The 23,420-nt window shown below is 35.7% G+C and overlaps 1 protein-coding gene across 1 annotated transcript in view; it reads left to right on the forward strand.

The window, feature by feature from the left end:
* The first annotated feature begins 2,717 nt into the window (after positions 1 to 2,717).
* Positions 2,718 to 23,420, forward strand: part of Slc6a14 (solute carrier family 6 member 14) — a 27,286-nt gene continuing 6,583 nt past the window's right edge. Inside the window, exons 1-9 of the mRNA XM_028783346.1 lie at positions 2,718 to 3,013; positions 4,042 to 4,207; positions 6,453 to 6,584; positions 8,607 to 8,768; positions 9,488 to 9,623; positions 11,916 to 12,048; positions 13,548 to 13,688; positions 20,008 to 20,236; positions 22,713 to 22,838. Coding sequence (XP_028639179.1) covers positions 2,966 to 3,013; positions 4,042 to 4,207; positions 6,453 to 6,584; positions 8,607 to 8,768; positions 9,488 to 9,623; positions 11,916 to 12,048; positions 13,548 to 13,688; positions 20,008 to 20,236; positions 22,713 to 22,838 — 1,273 coding nt within the window. The 5' untranslated portion in view covers positions 2,718 to 2,965. The remainder of the gene's footprint in view (positions 3,014 to 4,041; positions 4,208 to 6,452; positions 6,585 to 8,606; positions 8,769 to 9,487; positions 9,624 to 11,915; positions 12,049 to 13,547; positions 13,689 to 20,007; positions 20,237 to 22,712; positions 22,839 to 23,420) is intronic.

Here is a 23,420-nt window from a genome sequence, read left to right on the forward strand (position 1 = left end):
TCTAGTTCCATCAATTTACCTAGGAAACTCTCGAATTCATTGTTTTTAATAGCTGAATAATGTTCCATTGTGTAAATGTACCACATTTATTGTATCCATTCCTCTGTTGAAGGACATCTGAGTTCTTTCCAGCTTCTGGCTATTATAAATAAGGCTGCTATGAACATAGTAGAGCATATGTCCTACATCTGATAGAGGGCTAATATCCAATATATACAAAGAACTCAAGAAATCAGACTCCAGACAACCAAATAACCCTATTAAAAATGGGTATAGAGCTAAACAAAGAATTCTCAACTGAGGAAACTATAATGGCTGAGAAGCACCTAAAGAAATGTTCAGTATCCTTAGTCATCAGGGAAATCCAAATCAAAACAACCCTGAGATTCCATCTCACACCAGTCAGAATGACTAAGATTAAAAACTCAGATGATAGTAGATGCTGTTGAGGGTGTGGAGAAAGAGGACCGTTCCTCCATTGTTGGTGGGACTGCAAGAAGGTGCAACCATGTTGGAAATCAGTCTGGCAGCTCCTCAGAAAATTGGACATAGCATTACCTGAGGATCCAGCTATACCACTGCTACGCATATACGCAGAAGATGCTCTAATATATAACAAGGAAAGTGAATTCTTAACACTCGTTTTTCTGTCTTTTGCTTTGATAGTAAAATCATTAAATGGCCTACCTGAGTCACATTTTTGTTTGTTTTGAAATAGAGTTCTAGAAGCCAGACAGATCTTGAACTCATTATGACAAGGGTGACATTAAACTCCTGCTCTTCCTGCTTTGATCTCTCAAGGCTTAGGATTACAGGCCTGCACTACCTCACACAGCTCTGAGTCTAATGGAATACATTTGCTAGACTGTACTGGGCTCTGTTGCTCAGAAGCTTCAGGTAGTCTTCATGCTCTCAAAGGGTTTAAAAGTTTATAGGACGATAGGCAAATCATTTCACACAATTTCCAAAGAATGTAGGGTAGCAGAGGAATAGAGTAGAGAAGCATTTAAATCGAGTTTGTTGTAATACAGAAAGGAGCTCTGTGGAAAGATCCAGAGAAGATGACAGCTAAGCAGGGTTTAAAGGATGAGCGAGTAGTAGCTAACCAAATAAGGAAGATATGGGAATTTCCAGAAGAAAAAAAAATAACATGAGTAAAGGTGCATAGGTGAGAAACACTATGTGCAGAATAGGACACACAAGCTTAAGAGTTAGTGACAAAGAATGGTAAGAAATGATGTCACGCAAGTGGGTAGGCAGCCAGGTCATGAAGTGTCATGCCTAGGAATGGGATGAATGTTTCCTTCCAATAAATCCCAAAATGTACATTCACTTAAATATCCTTTATTATAAAGTTTGTGCCTCAGTTGCTCTAACCTCAATAGTGAATGAAACCTCTCTGCTGTGTAATACATACTGTGTCCCCACAATGTGCCTGCTACTAGGATTTTTTTTCCCTCCTTCTACTTTCTTATTTACCAGCTGTTTACAATGGATCATGGTGGGTTACTTTTCTTCCTCTGAGACTTTGATAGTTTGCTGAACACTGTTTGGTTTGCTTTTCAGCTCTTTTATGAATCCTTTCACACTACCTTTTCTTTTTCTTCTATGGATAAAATAGGCTAATGATTTATCTTAGTCTTTAGGTTGTACCAGTAGTCTAGAATACTATTAAGGGGGAATTTAAGTGTTCTCCCCCCTCCCTCTCTCTCCACATACACTTGATGTAAGTTTGTGTGCCTATAAAATCCCAAACAAGCCTGTGTGATATTCACCACCAAGGTCAAGGCAAAGTACTGATACTTTCCAGTCACAACCTTTCCGCATCCCTCTCCGCTTTGCTTTATCTGCCTGAACTCCTGAAGGCATGTTTCTATTGCAAATGGAAAATCCTTGTCGTCCAGTGGGGAACAAAGGGACTATACATAGATGAAAACTTGGCTCTCTGCTGGTTCCTTTGTTTGTACGAATTTAACGATTTGGTAGAACTACCCCCATCTCTTACATGGACAGATTGAGTGTAGATTCTTTGAATTTTTGATGAAAAGGTGCTGTTACTAGTGATCAGAATTAGTCTTTCCTCTGTAGCTAAACTGATTTGTTTCCTTACAGTTTACTTTCTAGGCCTCGCCTTTCTCGCAGAGTGAAGTCCTTTGTTACGGTTCGAATTTCCCATAAACCTGCTCAATAATTTGTTTGTGTTTGGCTTCTTTGAAATACTACACAAAGCAATCCTTGTAAAAGTCAAAACTATTCCGAAGGCTGAGAAAGGAGCTCGGACATAGATTCAAAGTCCCTCTTTTCAGGTAGAGGCAGGGTAATCTTATCTTAACTGGCTACATTACAAGGTGCCCAATTCAGGGGTTTTCCCCTCTGGGAGAAGTACTCGCCCCGGGTGATGAAGAGCTTCCTAGTGAGGGGCAAAACTTTCGGGAATCAGAGGGCCCAGAGCAGTCTGGGCTGTTCACAAAAATCATAGCAAACAAAATGAGCTGGGTGGATTGGGTCTCTCCTACCTCCAGCACCAGGGGAGATCAGCACTTGGCCCCAGGACAGAGACCTGCCTGAGAAGTGAGGTTTGGAAATAGCAGGGAAGCCAGCAAAGGAGGCAAGTTTGCTAAGACACCTGCACAGCTGAGTCAAAAGTTGTCAGTCTTCTTTCGCTCTGGCTGCGCAGCTCAATTGCTCACAGCCCTGCCCTTTCCTAGGGCTGGGGCAAAGAATTGCTACATGCAGGATTACCTGGGGGAAAAACCAGAGGCTCGCTTTGGTCCCTTCCGGTAATTGAAAGGACTGGGCGTCAGGGAGGGGGAGGAGAGAGCTTCCCTCCATAAATGGTCCCACCCCTGGGCAAGGTGGCTCACTTTGGCAGGTAGCAACGGGGGAGTGTGCACCTGTCACCAGTCAAGCTCAGGCAGACTGTAAGAAGAGGCGAGGCGAGGTACGCCAAGGGAGCGAGTGAACCATGGACAGATTGAAGTGCCCGAGCTTCTTCAAGTGCAGACAGAAGGAGGTAGGGGTCTGGAAGCTTCTGGTGGTGTGGGGGGGGAGGTGGGGGGGTCAGAAAGGGAAAACAAGGAGGGAGAGTGAGTGTCAGTTTCTTTTGCTTTCTGTAGCTGTACCTTATTTTGCATATTTCTTTCTCTTCAACTCTTTTCAAGTATGCCTGATATGTTCCCACAAAGTCGACGTGAAAAACAACTTTACTGCTGGTAGTTAGGAAACTTAGGAGCACCTCTATCTGTACCTTGAGAACACTCAGAGAATGCTGTTCTTTGTCGTTCTCTACATTGTGTTCATATGCTGCAGGGAAATGCAAAAAATGTACTGTCCTTATCTGACCCTGAGAGCATTCCATAGTCAAGCAACTATCAGGTTGGGAAAGAACCCCTCCCCAAGTGGGGGAGGAGAGAGAGAGAGAGAGAGAGAGAGAGAGAGAGAGAGAGAGAGAGAGTTGCTCCACCTGGTGGGACAGGAAAATTTGTTTCTGCTATTATTCAGGACACTGAATGTTTGCCCTAAAAAGTGTATGAACTGATTTTTATTTAATTAGAAGCTAGATCTGATACTTTTTAATGACCTGCTATAATCTCAGAAATGTTGACTCTTCCGAATTTATGATCAAAACTTGTATTTGCCACTTGACTTGTCTACTTTCATTTGCCTTCATGTTTGTACTATTAAACTTGGGGTGATTTTAGCTGAAGAGACAGTGAAAATATCTACTTACAGGTTTATTTGTTTGTTTGTTTTTTTAATTTGAAGAAGGAACGTCTAAGTAAAATTACCTACCAGCAGAAATCATGTTAGTGCTTAGTGTTTTCTATGGGTGTATCACTCTGAACGCTCTCAATCTGATCTTAGAGGCTAAGCAGTGTTGGGCCTGGTTAGCTCTTAGATGGGAGAACTCTCTTGATTTTGAAAACAATTTCCCGTGAGGTTTTCACCCTCCCTTTCTATCACTCTCTGGGCTTTTGAAATTATGCACCTCTGGAATGTGTAACAGAAAGGGAAGATGTTGATGATATTTTCCTTGTTTAGAAAGTGACAGCTTCTTCCGAGAACTTCCATGTTGGTGAAAATGATGAAAATCAGGAACGTGGTAACTGGTCCAAAAAATCAGATTATCTTCTTTCCATGGTTGGCTATGCAGTGGGATTGGGCAATGTGTGGAGATTCCCATACCTGACCTACACCAATGGCGGAGGTAGGCCTTTACGTCTGTTCCTTTTCTTCCAGTGGTATGTTATATAACTTCTTTATATATAATAGAGCATAACATGTTATATTTTATATAACATACATAAGTATATATATTATTAAAATATCACACATATATAATGAAGTATGATGAGCTTAAGAGAGGTATAGGATACTCTGAGTTGGTAAAGACGATGAAAAACAGGCAAAACATGTATTAGTGAACTGTGCGCTACTAGCTCAAGCTTGGAAACTGCTTCAGAAAACCCTCAGATACAAACTTGATAAAAAGTATTACATGTAGTACTTCTGAATCCACCTGCCTCTCTGCCTCCCAAGTGCTGGGATTAAAGGTGTGTGCCACCACCGCCTGGCCCAACTAGGACTTTAAAACTTCAAGTTTGTTGTTTGCCTAGCTAGATCAAGTCACTTTAATAATTTAAGTATGAACAGATTATGGTTTAAATTAAGATTTTCAAGTTGCAAAATTCAGTTACATATATTTCAAATTTCATTTACCATGTAGAATATAAATAAAATGCAATAGAATTTAATTCAAGATTATATGTTTTGTTGAAAAAATAATGCTTTTAATACCTTGTAGGTTGTTAAGGTAGGCTAAATAAGAACACAAAAATAACCAAGGTGACCCCCAGAGCAAAGGAAAATGAATTGCACAGTACTCTAGCAATGTGGAAACAACTTTTCAGTTACACTATGTTAACTTACTTGTGCTTACAGGTTCTGTTAAAAGTATTGAGGTGACGTGTGCCTGTATTTCATAATTGGATACCATTGAAATTTTGCCAGTATAATTATTTTTCTCTTGGCACAGTAGGATTTTGTGTGGTGATGTTTCAACCACATTTCTTGTTAATTGAGTGTATTAAAACAGTCACACTGGCCTTCAGAGACTCAAGAAAGGAGCTCTGTTTATTAAACACTTTAAGTGTGGGTAGCTTAAGTTCTGTCATCTAGGACTTAGGTCATCCAGTAGTGGTTTTGATGTAAGTATTAGCTGGAAAATGAGTCAATAATCATGATCATTTTGGTGTCTATGTCCTAAGGTTCCTTTGAGCTTCTTACAATTGTGGTTACAATAAGATAGGTCTTGTGATTTGATATCACACATTCACCCAATAATCACCACAACTTTCTAGGAAATGAATTAAACTAATTTTAATAGAGTATTTTAAAATATAAGAAAAATGAAATCATTTTATTTTTCATATGCTATTGCCTTCTTTCTCCTGTTTCCTCTAAAAGTTAATATGGCACATTAAAGATCATATTATTTGGGTAATAGATAATCTACATTATCTAAATGCTTTAAAAATTCATGAGTAGCAAGCAAATAATTTGGAAAAGTTGTAACAACAGATGAAGTGTACATACCCAAAAGCCTGTCTCCATTTCTTGAGCTCGATCTTGTTTTTATTAACTGCTGCCAAGACTTCTAGATTGTTTGGTTAGGACATTTAACATTATGTCTCTCTTTCAGTTTATAGTCTGGTAAACTCCTAATGAGCAATATCATACTCCAAATATGGGGAAAAAGTTTAACAAAAGGTGTAAAGAGGGAGCAGGGTGGACGTTCTTCTATGGGAGATTGGGTCTTGTGATAATGGAAGATAACTGAATAAGCCTCAAAAGGTCAGAGTCTTCTGAAAAATCATACATTTCTTATTAATGCTGACTAAAGAGACTTGTGACTATTAAGAAAATTATGAACTTAATTTCAGTAATTTGCATTCTCAATCCTACTTATGATTCACCCCCCTATGTTTAAAAGGTAACGTAGTGTTAAGAGAGAAAGAAAAAGAAAGAAACAAAGAAATAAGGAAAGAACGAGAGAAAGAATGAAAGATAGATAGAAATGCAGAAAGAAAGGAAGGAAGGTAGGGAGAAAGAAAGAAAGAAAGAAAGAAAGAAAGAAAGAAAGAAAGAAAGAAAGGAAGGAAGGAAAGAAGGGATGGAGCACTAACACTGAAATATATATGCTGACTTTTTATACGCTTTGTTTTTAATAATCATAGTAACCTTACAAGGTAATATTTCCATTCCAATTTGATTAATGAGAAACTCACAGCTAATATAATTCATTACTTTCTAACTAAAAGTAATTTATTTTGGACCTCAAGTCAGATCACTCAAATTTTACCCTATTAAGACACTTTAAAATATTATGCTATTTGTCAAAGTGCTCCTGAGACTTTCAAATGTAATAGTATATTTATCTTTTTACTTTTCAGGTGCTTTCTTGATACCCTATGCAATTATGTTAGCATTGGCTGGTTTGCCTTTGTTCTTTCTGGAATGTTCACTGGGACAATTTGCTAGCTTAGGTCCAGTTTCAGTTTGGAGGATTCTGCCACTGTTTCAAGGTTGGTATTTAAGACTTTTCATCATCATGATTGTTGGTCTGCATCAGTGGTTCTTAATCTGTGGGTTATGACCCCTTTTGGGAAGGTAGACTGGCCCTTTCAAAGGGGTTGCCTAAGATCCTCTGCATATCAGATATTTACATTGCAATTAATAAAGTAGCAAAATTACAGTTATGAGGTAGCAGCAAAAATAACTTTATAGTTTGGGGTCACCACAACATGAGGGACTGTAGGGTTTCAGCACTAGGTAGGTTGAGAGCTACTAGTCTAGATGCACATATACAGTTTCCAATTTGCAGAAGAAAAGAGAGTTTAAAATTATGATGCATTTGATCTTATAGAAGTTGAGTACAGAATGCGCAGATGTAGAAGTCGATAAGAAGGAGGAAGCTCTATTGGTTAAAAAAGATAAGCTATATAGTTATAGTTAAGAGAAATACTTTTTTTTAATAGAATAATGGCTCATGCTATTAATCCCAGCATATCTCTGAGTTTGATGCCAGTCTGGTCTACAGAACAACTGCCACGACAGGCAGGGCTACACAGAGAAACTCTGTCTAGGAAAAAAAGTGATTAATTTTGAGAAAGCTAACCTATCGGAAAATCAAAAAATGAAGACTTCACAGCATGGTGACTATAGCTGATGGCAATATATTATATTCATATATTGTAATCTCATAAGCACACACAGTGGGCAATCAATACTCTGACCACTAAAATGACAGTCACTTGAGGCAATATGCTTGCTAATTTGAAGTTGAACTTATTCCACAGTACATGTACAATTAAAACATCACATAGTACATGAAAAATACAATTTTCTCTTTCTATTAAAAAAATACAAAAATGACATGCTAAGTCAAAGATGCCATTGCTTCTTCTGTATATATTTTGTCCATACACATGTACATATTTGTGTGTAAGCATACATGTGTGTGTGTGTATGCATGCATGAAGAGGGTGAAAGTCAAGGTTATGTATCTTGCTTAATTACTTTGAAATGGTCTCTAACTGAACTTGGAGCTCATTTGGCTAGATGGGATGGGCAGGAAGCACTGGAAAGGCCCTGTCTCTACTTCCTTGGTAGTAGGATTTTAGGTGTACTCTACTGCAATAAGCTTTTAAAACGAAGGAAATACATAGATGTTGGAAATCACACTCAGGTCCATACTCCTCTATAGCTTTAGCAAACACTTTGCCCATAGAGCCACCTCCCAAGCCTTCAAATGTTGACTTTTCTTCTTACCTGGATGCACACAAAGGAAGGGTTAGGAAAGACATTAAAAGTTGGTGACCAGAGTGTAATTATTTGGCAGTTTTAAATTTTCAATTGTTTTAATACATAGTCCTGTTGTGCGTTCACTTCAAGAATCTGGCTTTAAATTTATATTACTTTTATTTTATGTATATATACAATGAGTATGTAGATACTTGCATGTATGAGTTCCTGTAGAGGCCAGAAAGGGACATTGGATCCTATGGAAGTTGGAGTCAAGAGGAAGTTGTGAATCACCCAATATGGGTGCTGAGCTCTGGTCTTTTGGAAGAGTAGCAAGTGTTCTTAACCACTGAGCTATCATTCTAAACCCAAGGCTACAGCTATAGTAACCCATCTCACCATCTGAAAAGCATTCTCTGAAAGCCAAGCATCAAAATTATTTTACCTTTGGGAAGAAGTTGCAGAGATGGCTCAGCAGTTAGGAACACTCACTGCTCTTCCAGAGGATCCAAGTTTTGTTACTAGCACCAATGTTGGATGTTTCAGGTTCTTCCTCCAGCTCCAGAGGATCCAGTGCATTTGTACTCTGCGGATACCTACTCTCATATGTACATACTCACAAGTGCGTGCACACACATATACAATTAAAAATAATAAAAATAAATTCTTTTCAAGTTTTGAATTACAACATAGAGGGTTTTTTTTATTATTATAGCTTTTGTAGATATTTTGTGGAAATTGTGCTCAGTTCTTTATGGATCAGCAAAACAAATTTCACTTTTTAAAAATGTTTTGTTTTCCAGGTGTGGGAATCACGATGGTCCTGATATCCATTTTTGTGACAATCTATTATAATGTCATAATTGCCTACAGTCTTTACTACTTGTTTGCTTCTTTTCAAAGTGTACTGCCATGGGCTAATTGTTCTTCTTGGGCAGATGAAAACTGTAGCAGATCACCAATAGGTAAATTTCATTGGCTTAACTTTTAAAACATTGCTAACCTTATAATTCTGCTATATTCTAAAAATAAGTTTAAATGAGTAAATCATTTTCTAACCAATTTCAGTATGACTTTATGAAAGACAAGGTCACAACTAGAAGTACCTTTTCCAAGTCTAAAATCTAAGCAAGATATAGCAAGAAATGGGGGAGTAGTTTTTTTAAGTGCTATCTTTAATAACAGTAAATAGTAACAGTAAAGTGTGGATGCTGTCAATATCAGATAAAGTAATATTAATACTAGAGGATATTATTCTTGGGATTACCCATAACAACCAGAGGATAAACTTAGGAAGCTTTAACGCTTTTGAAGGGTTTGAAAGGTTAGCTAAGTCTCTGCTCAAGGTTCTGTTAAGTACTAAATCTTAACTGAAATAACTGTTACTCTATAGCAGTTATTACTATAAGTGTGAGCACAATTTAAATGAGTATCTAGTATTACCATCTTGATAGTAGAGAAGATTTGATGTATTGAGTGTAACATCCTTTGTTTTGTTTGTAATTTGTTTATACTACCTTTCCCAAGTAATGATTTAAATAAGAACTTAAGTATTTTCCATTAAAACCTTTTTCTCCACAGAAAAAGTATTGCACAATTAAGCACATTCCTATCTATCTATCTATCTATCTATCTATCTATCTATCTATCTATTTTATTTATTTATATATATATCTTTTTTTAGTAACTGGATGTAATGTGAGTACAGGTGCAGGAGAGATGTTTATGAATATAAGCTGGGTAAATATCAACAACTTCACCTGCTTGAATGGTAGTGAAGTTTTTCGGCCAGGACAACTTCCCAGTGAACAGTATTGGGAGTAAGTATTGATTGACTTCTTAATACATATGCTATTGGAAGACTTTAAGAAACATAATAAAATATTTGTCAGTTTTTTCCCCCATTTTATTCTATAGTTTTACTACAAGTATATATTATGAGTCGAACATATTTCTGTCTATCAATAGACCTCCCCCATTTTAACTCACATAAATAGAAGACAGGAGAACTATAACAGGTGAATACTTCATTCGATTCAAATGGTTACCTCTCCCTAGTGAGTTTTAAATTACCTGAAAAGTGAGCTCACTGTTGACAATGTACTTTTACAAGTTAATTGTCCAGTGCACATAACACTGTAAGTAATGGCTTATTAATAATTACCAGTTAAAAGTTAATATGAGGGAATTATAAAGCTTATGAAAATGCTAAGCACATAAAGATGCCTGCTGCCAAGCCAAATGTTCTGAGTTCAATACCTGAAACCCACAATGGTAGAAGGAGAGAACTGACTCTTGAAAGTTGTCCTCTGATTATGACCCATGTGCAGTGGGATGTGTATCCACACACATAAATGCACAATAGAAAAATTTTAATATAATAAACAAATTCTAATGATAAACAATTAAGGTCTGAAGAGATTACTCAGAAAGTAAGAGCATTCATTGTTTTTGTGGAGGACCATATCCAGGTTCTTGACACCACAACTCCCTGTAACTCCAGTGCCCTGGGATCCAATGCCCTATTTTAGTATTCATGGCAACTAGACATGCATATAGCTCATATATACATATATGGCACAACACTAGTGCACATAAAATAAACTAAACAAATCTTTAAGATATCAATCACCACTTCTACATTTAAGGCTCGGGAAACATTTCAGGAGTGGGAAGGGGGTTGACAGATTGTAAAAGCAAAAGGATAAGGCAGTTTGCTGTGAGTTTATGTCTTATAGTAAAGTCAAAAGCTACACATAGAATGCTCCAATGGCATGGCCACCCAAACATGAGCTGCATAAGGAAGACACCAATGGACATGGCAAAATGGAGGAGGAAAAGCTCATATTGCCTCAACTCTACACAAAGTAGGATAGGAAACTGAGGAAAGCTGGGAGCAGAAGATGCTGTCTTCTCCAGAGAAGAGCACACCAATTGTTTGTCCAGTGCCAAATACTCAGTCCTGAAAACATACATAAAGATAGCCTTATATAGACTGAGCAGGTTATATATATGGATTAATAGTATTGTAGTGTGATGTGGGGTGGTGATGTGGTGTGTGTGTGTGTGTGTGTGTGTATGCATTATATATTTTGTTTATCCATTCATCATTTGATGGACATTTGTTTATTTGTGCTTACTTTTATGAATAGTTCTGTGAGAAACTTGGCAATGTAATTGTCTCTTGGACATCCTGACATCATTTTTATTAAATACACACCAAACAGTGGGATTGCTAAAGGATATGATGGATATTTTAATATTTTAATTATTTTGAGGATGCTCAATAATGTTTTCTCCAACATGGTGCTTTACCATTTTGAGTCTTTAAATGTTCCCAAATATCATATTAAAATTGGGATTCTGATTTTTTTAAAGTTTTTTTTTATTATTTGACAGACACACACACACGAGAGAGAGAGAGAGAGAGAGAGAGAGAGAGAGAGAGAGAGAGAGAGAGAGAGAGCACATGAGTGTAGGTGCCTACAAAGGTCAGAGGAATCTGTTCTGTTCTCCCTGGAGCCGGAGTTACAGGTGGTTGTGAGTGCGGAGAACCAAATTCAAGGCGTCAGGGAGAGTAGAATATACTCTTACCTTTGAACTATTTCTTTAGCTTCCGGTCTAGTATTATACATCCACACATGTTACTGTGAGAAGTAGTGGACTTCCACAGAAAATTGTTGATATCAAGAATCAGTCCATTTCAGTTTGATCATATGTATAAGTTTGAATAAGTAAATACATAATACAATATTAAGAGTCTTATTAATGAATTTATTTTGAGAATATCCCATATTGAGTCAAAGGAAACTACCAGATAAAAAATTCATTTCTTTGTATAGCAGAGATTAAAATGTTGGCAGGAAACATGACGAAAGCTTTCTGGTGTTTGAAATTTGGACTGTCTTTGGGTAACTTTGAAGGCCAAAACCTAACTTTTGAAGAAATAATATTGATCCCTCCATACAACATTGTCTATCGATGAAAGGTTTACAAGACTAAGATACAACACTCTGAAGGTTCCCTTTGGATACACCACATTATGAAGCTCATGTTTTTTTTAAAGCAAAGACAATTGATTCTGTTTTTATGAAAGGTCTTATGTATTTCAGTAAAGTGACGCTTCAGAGGTCAAGTGGAATGGATGAAACTGGAGTAATTGTGTGGTATTTAGCACTTTGCCTTCTACTAGCTTGGCTCATAGTTGGAGCAGCACTGTTTAAAGGAATCAAATCCTCTGGCAAGGTAAGTTGGAAGTCACCTTCGTGATGCAGTTGCTATCCAACTTCATTGTAGTTCCATTAAATATTTTGAATGTATTTTTGTATAACATGGACATTCAAATTATTAAAAGGAACATTTAAATGTTTGAAAGTCTTTCTGGATAAGACCTTGTATTGTAGTTTTAAGCATATGCATAGGTTCATCGGTATTGTTAAAAACAAAGCAAAAATTAATATAAGCATTGGGCAGTTGCTTAAAACTCAAAACCTACTAGTTCATATGCCATTCTGGGCTTTGAGAGTATGGTTTTAAACTTCTGTTGTGCAATAAGCACTTTGAATAATATGGTGCTCAGTGTAGAATGTTTTCTAGGATAATAACTTCATGAGAAGACATAGAAAAATATGTAATCGTTCCTTTGAATTAGTCTTTCTCAATGGAGTAAGAATCTTCTCTGTCATTGAAGGGTTCTCTTCTGTAAAAGAGTATCCTTCTCTTCATCTTAAAAAGAAAAGAAAACTTTCAGAGATCCCAGCTGCAACTTAAAAAAAAACAATGGAAATATTTTCTGTGAAGATTGCATACTACCCAGAAAATTGTAATTTTACACATTTTTTAACTGACCAGCGTGATGTTACCTAAAAGTTCAAGGGCAAAAATAATTCTAGACACTTATTGTTGTCCTCCTGCATGCAATGATACATGTGCTTTCTTTGAAAAAGTACTGCAAATATTTCAAAGTCCATGGAAACTTTCCTATATGCTCCATTTGTATATTTGTGAAACCCTTGGTTCCTTTATGATGCAATAAGTTTTGTTACAAACGTCTATTAAAAGCAATTTAATCAGGAAATTGATATTTGTTATTTTTGGTTACTTATTTAAATCATCTCTTTGGGCATATTATCAAACATAGGATATCCATGGATCAAAGAAATTACATGTTATTTTACAGCCAGCCTCAAGAGAAATCTGTTCATTTGGAAGCCTGTGTTATCAAAGTCAAGAGTACATATATCAACCTCCCTTAATGGTAGCTTTAAGTAACAAGTGTTCAGCATGCTCTGTATTCACTTTAGTGAAGGTTTCCTGAGATCTGGACATGATACTAAGGTATTTTCCTTTAATTTGGGGGACTGAATATAGTAATATTACCAGTTTTACATTCCCCCTCCCAGTGCAAAAGTTTCCTGAGAGGAGACATTCAGTCCCCTCAGACATTTATAAGGATCCTCTTAGTATTTTATCCGATCCCAAGTTGCTTATGTATTGATTACAGCATGAGCCTTAGAAATAGTGATCTCTACATCATAGCATTTAAAAAGTGGATTCATTTTTGGAGTGGTGAGAACAGAGAAAGGAAATTATGCTACATTGTATCGATATCATTAGACTTACCTATGTTTTGAAACCTGGAGTAACTTATTTCACTAATAGCAATTGTCTGCTAATTTTGCTCATGGAAAATTATATAGCATGATTTTCAAGTGGCATTAATGTTTAGTTGTTCTATTCGGTAGGTGGTATATTTTACAGCTCTCTTCCCATATGTGGTCCTTTTCATTCTGTTAATACGAGGCGCAACTTTGGAGGGTGCATCAAAAGGCATTTCATATTACATTGGAGCACAGTCAAATTTTACAAAACTCAGAGAAGCTGAGGTAAGACTTAATTTGGATTTAAAATTACCTAAGAAGTTAAAACTTAAAGCCAAATATAAAAAGTATGTATGTATGTATCTATCTATATATATTTATATCTATATATCTTTATATTTATATCTATCTATCTATCTATCTATCTATCTATCTATTCATCTATCTATATACCTATATACCTATATACCGATATATCTATATATCATCTATATATACCTCTCTCTCTCTCTCTCTCTCTATATATATATATATATATATATATATATATGTATATATATATATGTATCTATCTATCTATCTATCTATATTACTATATATTACTATAATGTCTTATAAAAAAGCATATGGAGTCAAATGGCTAGGGTTTCTACCCAGTAGAACTTCTGATTAATGTATGTAATGGCACTAATGCTCTTCATTGGCAGTAAGATCAAGTTTAGCAATAGTCTTAAACCTCATTGTATTAATGTAACTTATTCTATTTGACCAACAGTTTTGGGGTTTATTACTTTAAATAAAATAATACTTCACACTCTAACACCTATAATTTAAAGCTAGGATCATGGGACTTATTGGACAAATTTTTAGTAGCTTTGAAAATAGCAGAGAAAGTTTGATTGTCTAATATACATTTGGTTACCATGAAAAGTTAATATATTAACAATAAGATCAAATTTTGCTCAGTAGATTATAGATTTAGCACACAAAGTTTACATGTATTAAGTAATCCAGAAGTAAAACTGTTGCTTCTATTAGAAACAGAAACACATGTTTTGAATATAAGTTTGAAAAACTTACCCCTGTAAATAATTTATTTTTTATGTTGTGGCACACACATGGCATAGTGCACATATGGAAGTTAGGGAGCAATTTTTGGGAGTCAGTTCTGTCCTTCCATGTTATCTTCCTGGACCTTGGATCATCAGGCTAAGCAGCAAATGATTTTTGTTTACAGAATTGTTTTTCTGGACCTGAATAACTCTCTCGTAAGTTTAGTCTATTTCCAGAAAATGGCTGTGTATCATGGGCACATAAAAGGTTTTACAACTCTAATTGTGCAGGGCTTTAACAGTAAGCTTACACAGCTACTGTGCTTCTGTTGATATAGTCCAAAGGGACTTACATGTTTTTAGTAGTTACATCACATTCTTGGTACATATTAAGCTTTCTATCAATCTTATATTAAAATGCAGAGAGAAAAAACTGTGCTAATATTACCTGCCACACTAATGGTGCTATCCAAAATGGATTAGATTTCTATTGTCTTTTACATAAAAAAATACTGACTTTCAGACACTGAATTTTTCTTTTTAAAATACTTACAAATCAAATATCTATCCAACCATCTTAGAATGTTTCTAGTAACTAACCTCAAGTTGATCAGTTTCCATCATAGAAATCTATTATTTAACTTTTGAAAAATTGAAATGTAAATTTCTGAGTTTGGTTACTTTTGCAGTGCCCAATAATTTTCACTCCATCATTAACCTTGCCAGTTCTAATTACTTTAGAACTATGACATTTTATTTTTATACTTTTGGAGATTAATATACTTTGATGTGTCCATAGAGCATCTTAATGCATTTCTTAATTAGTTTTAGTCCATATCTTTTTAACCTTGTTTACTAATCCATTCCCAGATAGAAGATCATTTTTCTGTTAAGTTATTAAACTTGATAAAATAATATACTGGGGAAATAGAAAACTCATGTAAATGTGGGCTGGTATACAATTATTTTAACTATTGATTAAGGTATATCATCATATAGTTACTTCATTTTCCCTAAGAAGCACACCCTCCATTTTCCTTAAACTTAAAAACCTTGATCACAGATGAAAAGCCCCCTTGATATGGTTAAGTGGCTTTTTATAAGCCTCAGACACCTTGGCTTTATATGCCTTTGAAACTATTTTGAAGTTTTCATATGCATTTTATATTTGCCTCTGTTTCTGTGTCTCTATTATTAGAAAAGAATCAGACCTGCATTTAAAGCTCCTTGTGAAACATGCAATTTAGTCCTCTTATTTCTCCACTCCCCAGAGCAAATGACCACATTCCATGTTTTTGGGGTTTACTGGTGATGATAATAGTTTTTCTCAGATTAGTATTCTTTCTCAACACTGATCTGACTCATACACCTCAGCTTCTCTTAAATCACATATTCTTGCACAACATATCAAGGACAGAGGCTCAGAGACCAACACAAACATGGGCTTTTTCTCCTAAGATCGACCACAACCAAAAAAATAAGGGTAATTTTTTGTAACATGAGTGTGTTATATATAAATGAAGTTATCTTGGTCTATGTGTCTCTCTCTGTATGTATGTATCTTCATATCCCTTCATACAGACAAGTTACAATCTATTGTGGAAAGTGTATTTTAAAGACCCAGTGATATTTACTCCCTATAATATTTGCTTCTATTGAAATAATATTCAAATAAAATTATTGGTTTTAACATAATAAACTAAATCACTATATAATCACTTCTCATAATAACAATTATAACTCTTATGACAAATTTTTCTAAATATTATTGTTATTGTTCATACCTACCAATGAGTTAAAGAGGTTTAATTGAAGTAACAGAAGATGAATGATTTGGATGTAAATTTATTCTTTTTAATTCTGAAACCAGAATTATTATTCACGTACAGTCATGCTATTCAACCTGCCTTCCACTGACCAGTATGCTATTAAGAGGATGAAAACGATACTTTTTGGTCAAATATAAATCATCTCTGTTATCTGAAATCTACATACATAGAGTTTTCTCTTTTGAGTGATATTATATCCAGAGAATTCAAATCTTTGAATAGATTAACCTGAATAAGTCTCTGACTTTAACCGTTGACCTTTAACAAGGCAGGAGAAGGGACAAATTGGAGATCAGTAATGATAAAGGAGTGGAATTAGACAAACAGCACAGAGTCAGGATGGGCTGCCTAGTAACATCCTTGCTAAGAATTAATGTGATTTTAATGCTACAATGGTACACAAAATCAATAGAATTCTAATCAAATTCCCAACCCAGATACAAAGTATGGAGAAACTTGTCATGTCAGATACAAAATGTTATTACGAAAAGCACTGCAATGTTGCAGTAATTAATAACATGATTTTAGCATAGGAACAGATATACACATATGTGGTATAGAATAGTAATTTAAAAATATTTTTATGAAGAAACAAAGCTTAGCATGTAGCAGAGGTAACAACTCATTTCAATCTGGAATGTTTGCATGATTTGATGGATGTCATTGATGAAAATTGATGTAGTGTATCATGTCAATTATCCTTAAACAATAGAAAATGACAAAAAGTGAAAATATGTGTAACAAATTATATCTGACATATATGTAATTAATATGTGTAGCATAGATTTAAGGGCAACTGAAAGTTTTCCATTGTAAACAAAACTGTTTCATTTAGAGAATACAGAATAACATCCTTATAACCTTGGGCTACATTTTGTTTTCAGACACAAAGAAACAGAGGTAGTAAGCACAGCTGAATAATTTCAGCTATATTAAACAGCAATAACAAAAATTCTTTGGCTCATTAAAGAACATAAAATAAAGAGGACAAAAAAATAATCCACAGATTTGGAAGAGAAAAAACTTTTAAGATACATAACATATAAAATCTTAGAATTCAGTTTCAAAATTGAGTCCCTGGGTGTGGTATGATTATCCATAACTTACATTCCACAAGTTACTTTTGAAGTAGAAGCAGAGAAATTTCTGAACTCAGTGCTTAGTATTCCAGGTCATCCTGGTATACACAAATACCACTTCATTGAGAGAGGGGGTGGGCAAGGAGGGAGAAAGAGATCCTAAAAATCAAATAAAGCAAATAATTTAAGAAAATGTGAAGTACGAAAAGAAATCCTGTGGAAAATGTTAATGTTTGGTAAGTAGTGAGTATAATCAAAACTCTTAATTCAAAGTGCTTAAATTACATCAAATGAAAAGCTCTGACCAACTGTTGCCAATGCTATTAAGCAGTGGATCTTAGCCTTCCCAATGCTGTGACCCTTTAATATAGTTCTTCATGCTGTGGTGACCCTCCCCCAACCATAAATTTACTTTCCTTGCTACTTTATAACTGTAACGTTGTCACTGTTATGAATTGTAATGTAAATATCTGATATACACGCTATCTGATATGTGATCTTCAAAGGGGCCACGATCCACTAGTTGAGAGCCACTGTTAGAGAGGAATGGGACCTCTCTCATCTTCAGCTAGTAAGAGGGCCAACTAGTGGGAAGATTCTAGAGAATGACCTGACAAGATTCAGTAAAAGAGAGGATGCATATCACCTACATGAGCAGGAGATGTGTACAAGAGTATACAAAGTTACATCATAGCAAAAACATTAAGCCAACTAATATCAGTCAACAGTAGAAAAGATAAGTTGCAATATTTAGGCTGGGGTATAGAGAAGTGGAAAATGATTAAAATAACATGTCTAATTTTTAAATTGTATTATATTTTATAGTTTTGCATATGGATAGATGTATGCATACTGACCACTCTTATTGCGTATCTCCCTGTGCACTCATTTCCCTTTCAGAATTCTCATATATGCATGTCTATTCAGAATGAGATATTTTTAACTGAACCACTTGAACTTGTGCCTAGTCTCTAATTTTTAAATTACAGAAATATAAATATAAATTATATCAAATTGAAAATGTATATGGTTCTATTTGATAATGGTTAAATATCACAATGATGAACTATGAAGGCCAGTTGTGTTAATTTACACCCAGCAAGATAATTCTTCTATAAACCCTAAACATTCAAAAATAAAAAATAAAAATAAAAATAAAGAGCTAGGCAATAGCAGTGCATACTTTTTTAAAAAATAATTATTTTTTTTCTCAAATCGTAATTTATACTCATTCACACAGGGGTTATAAACACAAAAAGGCAGGATGTGGGGAAGGGGATGACACTGGAGCATGGGTGTTCAGGGAGAATAAAGATATCTTTCAGAACAAAGTATTGGCTGGGTGAAGGTTCAGGGGACAGGTCACTATGACTCTGCCTATGATTCACTTGTCCTTATCTAAGTTGGTATTATCCTCCAAGGCTACCTATTTACAAGGTCTATGACTACTCAGGCTTGTAAATTTCCACAAAAGCTGCCTGTTTACATTAGCTTATAGCCATCTGTTTCAATGTTTTTCCACAGAGACCCAGGAATTGGTGTTAGTATACATGAATGACAGGCCTATTGCTGATTTTAGGCCTTTGGCTGATTTTAGGCCTTCAGTGTATAAGCAGGGCTGCCCCTGACATCTCCTCCCTTCTCTAAGTATAGAAGGGCTGTGGCAATTCTAATCTTTTGAAGGTGGGGGATAGAGGCCTGACCTCTAGTAATTGAAGGGGACCTTGTAATGGCTCCAGTCCCCCTGTCGTTGTCCAGTGAGGCATGAGGGCCATACCCATCCCGATGTCTTTTTCCTGGAGAGGGGATACTTTTGACATCAACCCCTATGCAGTCAGGCTTGTCCCTCAGGGAACCCAGATAGATATTTTTATCTTTTATTTATATTCCCTTGCAGTGCTTAGCCTCGCAGCCTAAGCAAGAATTCAGATCGCCAGTCAGAGGGGGTTCTGGGTGGCCCCTCTCTGCTTGGTCTAGGGGCGGAAAGGCCCGCCTTTTAGGTTGGGTGGAGATGGGTTTTGGGAACACCCTGGATAGGGTAACAACCTCATCTTGAGTCTCGTGGTCCTCCATACTGACTTATGATAATGTATCTGAATAGGTTTTGCTACCACATTATTTATCTGTTGTTTCACAGAGTTAGTCAGCCTATTTGAGGGCCAGGGACCAGAAGAAATAAGCAAAAATAACCCAATTAATGGTCCCAAGATGGGAGGAAGTAGGGTTGACAACCATGGAGAAGCTGAAAACCAATTCTTGTACCAGCACTCATTTTTCTCTTTCTCTCTCTGACTTTTCTCAGAGCCTTCTCTGGTGGTGCATACTTTTAATCCCAGCACTAGGGAGGCAGAGGCAGGCAGATCTCTGAGTCTGGACAGCCAGAGAACAGAGCAAGACCCGTCTCGAAAAAACACATGTAATGAATGCGGAAAGCATACACACCAAAGTCAGAGTCGGTTACTACTGAAGCATGAAAGAACACATGGAGACATTAAAAGACTAGTACTATTGTTTTCTTCACATTGATGGTTGACATTTAAGCATTTCTTATGTTGTAATACATACTCATATTAACTCATGAATTCTTTTATAGGAATTAAATTTAAATGTGCATGTTTTAAACTTTAAATTTTTTCTCTTGCAGGTTTGGAAGGATGCTGCCACTCAGATATTTTATTCCCTTTCTGTGGCTTGGGGTGGCCTAGTGGCTCTGTCATCTTACAACAAATTCAACAACAACTGCTACTCTGATGCCATTATAGTTTGCATGACAAACTGCCTCACAAGCGTGTTTGCTGGATTTGCTATATTTTCTATTCTGGGACACATGGCTCATATATCTGGAAAGGAAGTCTCTCAAGTTGTAAAATCAGGTATATAATTCTGGATGAAACCAAGACGAATTAATTAAATATAGCTCACTTATGAAACTCTGGTATAATTTATAGTGTTCTATACTTATGATTAGAATTATTGTATTTTTTACGTTCATTTGACGCAATTTATTTTAAATAATAGCTCCTAACAGATCAGGATAGACAGGAGTAATTTATGGAATGGTTATTCTGAAGACATAATATTGGGAACATATTTCAGTTGGTAGAGTGCTTGCCAAGCATGCACAGTGCCCTGAGTTTTATTTTTAACATCTCGTAAACCAGATGTGGTGTTACATGCATGTAATCTCAGCACTTGGGAAGTAGAGATAGGAGGATTAGAAATTCGAGACTAGCCTCATTTACTGAGAGAAATTGAGGCCAGCTGAGGCTGTATGAGACCTTATCTAAAAGAATGAGAAATGAAGACATTTTTTCTGTATTTGATTTAATACTTAAAACGAATCACTCAACCCACTATTAAAAGGTTCAGGTATTATGCTAAGGATATTCTATGCTTTATGATAGAGACAATTATGACCAAATTTTTCCATATGCAATTAACAGTATTGGATCTGAGCTTTTAAACTCATATAATAGGAAGAGTCTAGTGACCCAGTGCATAATTGTGTCCAGCTTTCTAGGAATCTGATTAACAAACTTTCTAACCTTAAGGACAATAGTTAAAGAGTGCTTACGGTCCAGCTAAAAGATCCATATAAATATTCTATGATTCTTTAAGTAGGAACGCCTTGGAAACTTTTATTATATATTTAGTATAATATAATAGAAATATTGAAGAATAATAGCAGAATTCCTGAATGAGAAGGGATTCTGGAGCTCGTTTAGTGTTCTTTTCCTCATAGTACACTGATCCACAGAGACATTTTGTCTTGAACAAAAATGTAAATATTTAGAAAGTGATAGAGCCTAGTTGAAAAGCTAATTGTCAATACTCTGCGAAAGTATAGACAGTGAAAGTACCTAAAACTGAGGGTCACATAGAAAAACTGGAGCAAACTACAAAGTGCTTTAAAGGTTAGCATCAAATTCAAAATGAAAGTCCATCTAGGACTTTATTTTATATACAATATTGCAGGTATCTATAAACTGAAATAGTAGTACTCATAATTATTCTGGGTAAACATTTGGCAAGATGGTGGAAGGCTAAGTTCATTCCAGCTAGGCATGGCATGGTCCAAGTCCTAGGAAGGCATAGGTTGGCAGATTTCTGAGTTTGAGGTCAGTCTGGTCTAGATGGCAGGTTCCAGGACAGCCAAGCTACATAGAAAGACCCCATTTCAAAAAGCAACAACAACCACAAAAATTCATTCTATACATTTATTTTTGAAGATATTACAATTTTATTTCATTTTATTTTCTACAAATTTTAGAATAAGGTCAACTAATTTAACATTTTTGTCATTTAAGAAATATGTTCCTTGTCACCAATCTTTTTGTGACTGTTGTTATTTGAGAGAGGGTCTCATGGATCCCAGGCTGGTATCAAACTCAGCATGCAGTGGAGGATGATTTTGAACTCCTGATCCTCCTTTACTTCACACCGTAAGACCTGGGATAACAGGTGTGTGCCACCATACCTCATGTCAATCAGTTGATTAGAGTCTGGATAAGTGGCTAACTGGGTAAAAGCACTTGCAACGTAAGCACAGGACCTGAGTTCAAATCTCCCAAATCTCTGTAAGAGCCTATGCTTAGTGTGAAAAATCTGTAATACCAGAACATGGAGAGACAAGAGGCAAAGATAAAGAAAATTCTCACTTATGGGCCAACTATCCAAGAATAGACAGCAGAGAAAAGGGGGAGGACCATATTTTAATAAGACTTAAAGCAAAGGCCAACATCCAACGTTGTCCTCAGATCTCTATAAGCACAGTATGGCCCTTGAATTCCTGACCTCATGCATGAATGAACACACACACACACACACACACACACACACACACACACACAAACACATACACACACAGAAATTGATGTATTAAAAAATTTAAAAATGAAAGGTTTAAAATTCTAAGACAACTTTCATGAAAAAAGAATTTGTATTAGCAGCTTAATTTACGTCACACACTCACATTAGCGTGTCAGTTCAATATTTATTATTACAGTGCACGAGGGAAAAGAGAGCAAGTGCAGGTATAAATACACATCACAGTGTTTGTGTGGAGGTCAAAGGGCAACATTCAAGAATCTGTTCTTTCCTTCCACCACGGGCTCTGGGGATTGGATTCAGGTCATCAAGCTTGAGTGGCAAGTGCTTCCACCAGTGAGCCATGTTTCTGGCCTCCAGTCAAACCTTTTAATAAGTCAGTTGGTAAGGACAAAGACAGTATGTCATGAATTGCATTGCCAAATCATGAGGAGGTCTTTCTTAACAGTGTATTTCTTTGAAAATGTTCAAATGTGTAAGTTTTCCTGGCAATTAATTTCAAATCTCACACATTTTTCTTAGGATTTGACTTGGCATTCATTGCCTATCCTGAAGCTCTAGCTCAACTTCCAGGTGGTCCATTCTGGTCCATATTATTTTTCTTTATGCTTTTAACTTTGGGTCTGGATTCTCAGTTTGCTTCTATTGGTAAGTAATAACTTTTAGTGTTAAAGAACTGATATTTTATTCTGGTTTCCTGTACTTGAAACCATCCTGTTTTGGTATCAATGTAATATCATACCATATCCTTTTAGCTACTATTAACAGAATGAACTTTAAAACTTATTTTAATTTAAAAATTAAATACATAAAAGAATAATATACTTATTTATTTGACACAGAAAATGCTTTATTCTATTTGCTTCAAATAGATATTTTGGAGGGAGTCATTTTTTAGTCACTTTATTCAGAGTTTTGTATTTGTTTCTTAATTCAGTGTACACTATACCAAGCAATGTAAAATTGATGACCATTTTCTCTTCCCTGTCCCCTGTACCTGGACACTCTCATTTCTCCCTGAAAACTTGATTCTTGTTTGAGAGAGTTTTAACAAAACACTAATATATTTCTCATTAGAGGCAACCACCATAATCGCTAGTGTCCTATTTGGTTCATGTGTGTATGCATGCATATGTGTGAATGTGTTATATACATATACATATACATATACATATACATATACATATACATATACATATACATATACATATACATATACATATACATATA

This window comes from Grammomys surdaster, unplaced genomic scaffold, assembly GCF_004785775.1.
Source record: "Grammomys surdaster isolate TR1022 unplaced genomic scaffold, NIH_TR_1.0 1065, whole genome shotgun sequence".
Lineage (NCBI taxonomy): Eukaryota > Metazoa > Chordata > Mammalia > Rodentia > Muridae > Grammomys > Grammomys surdaster.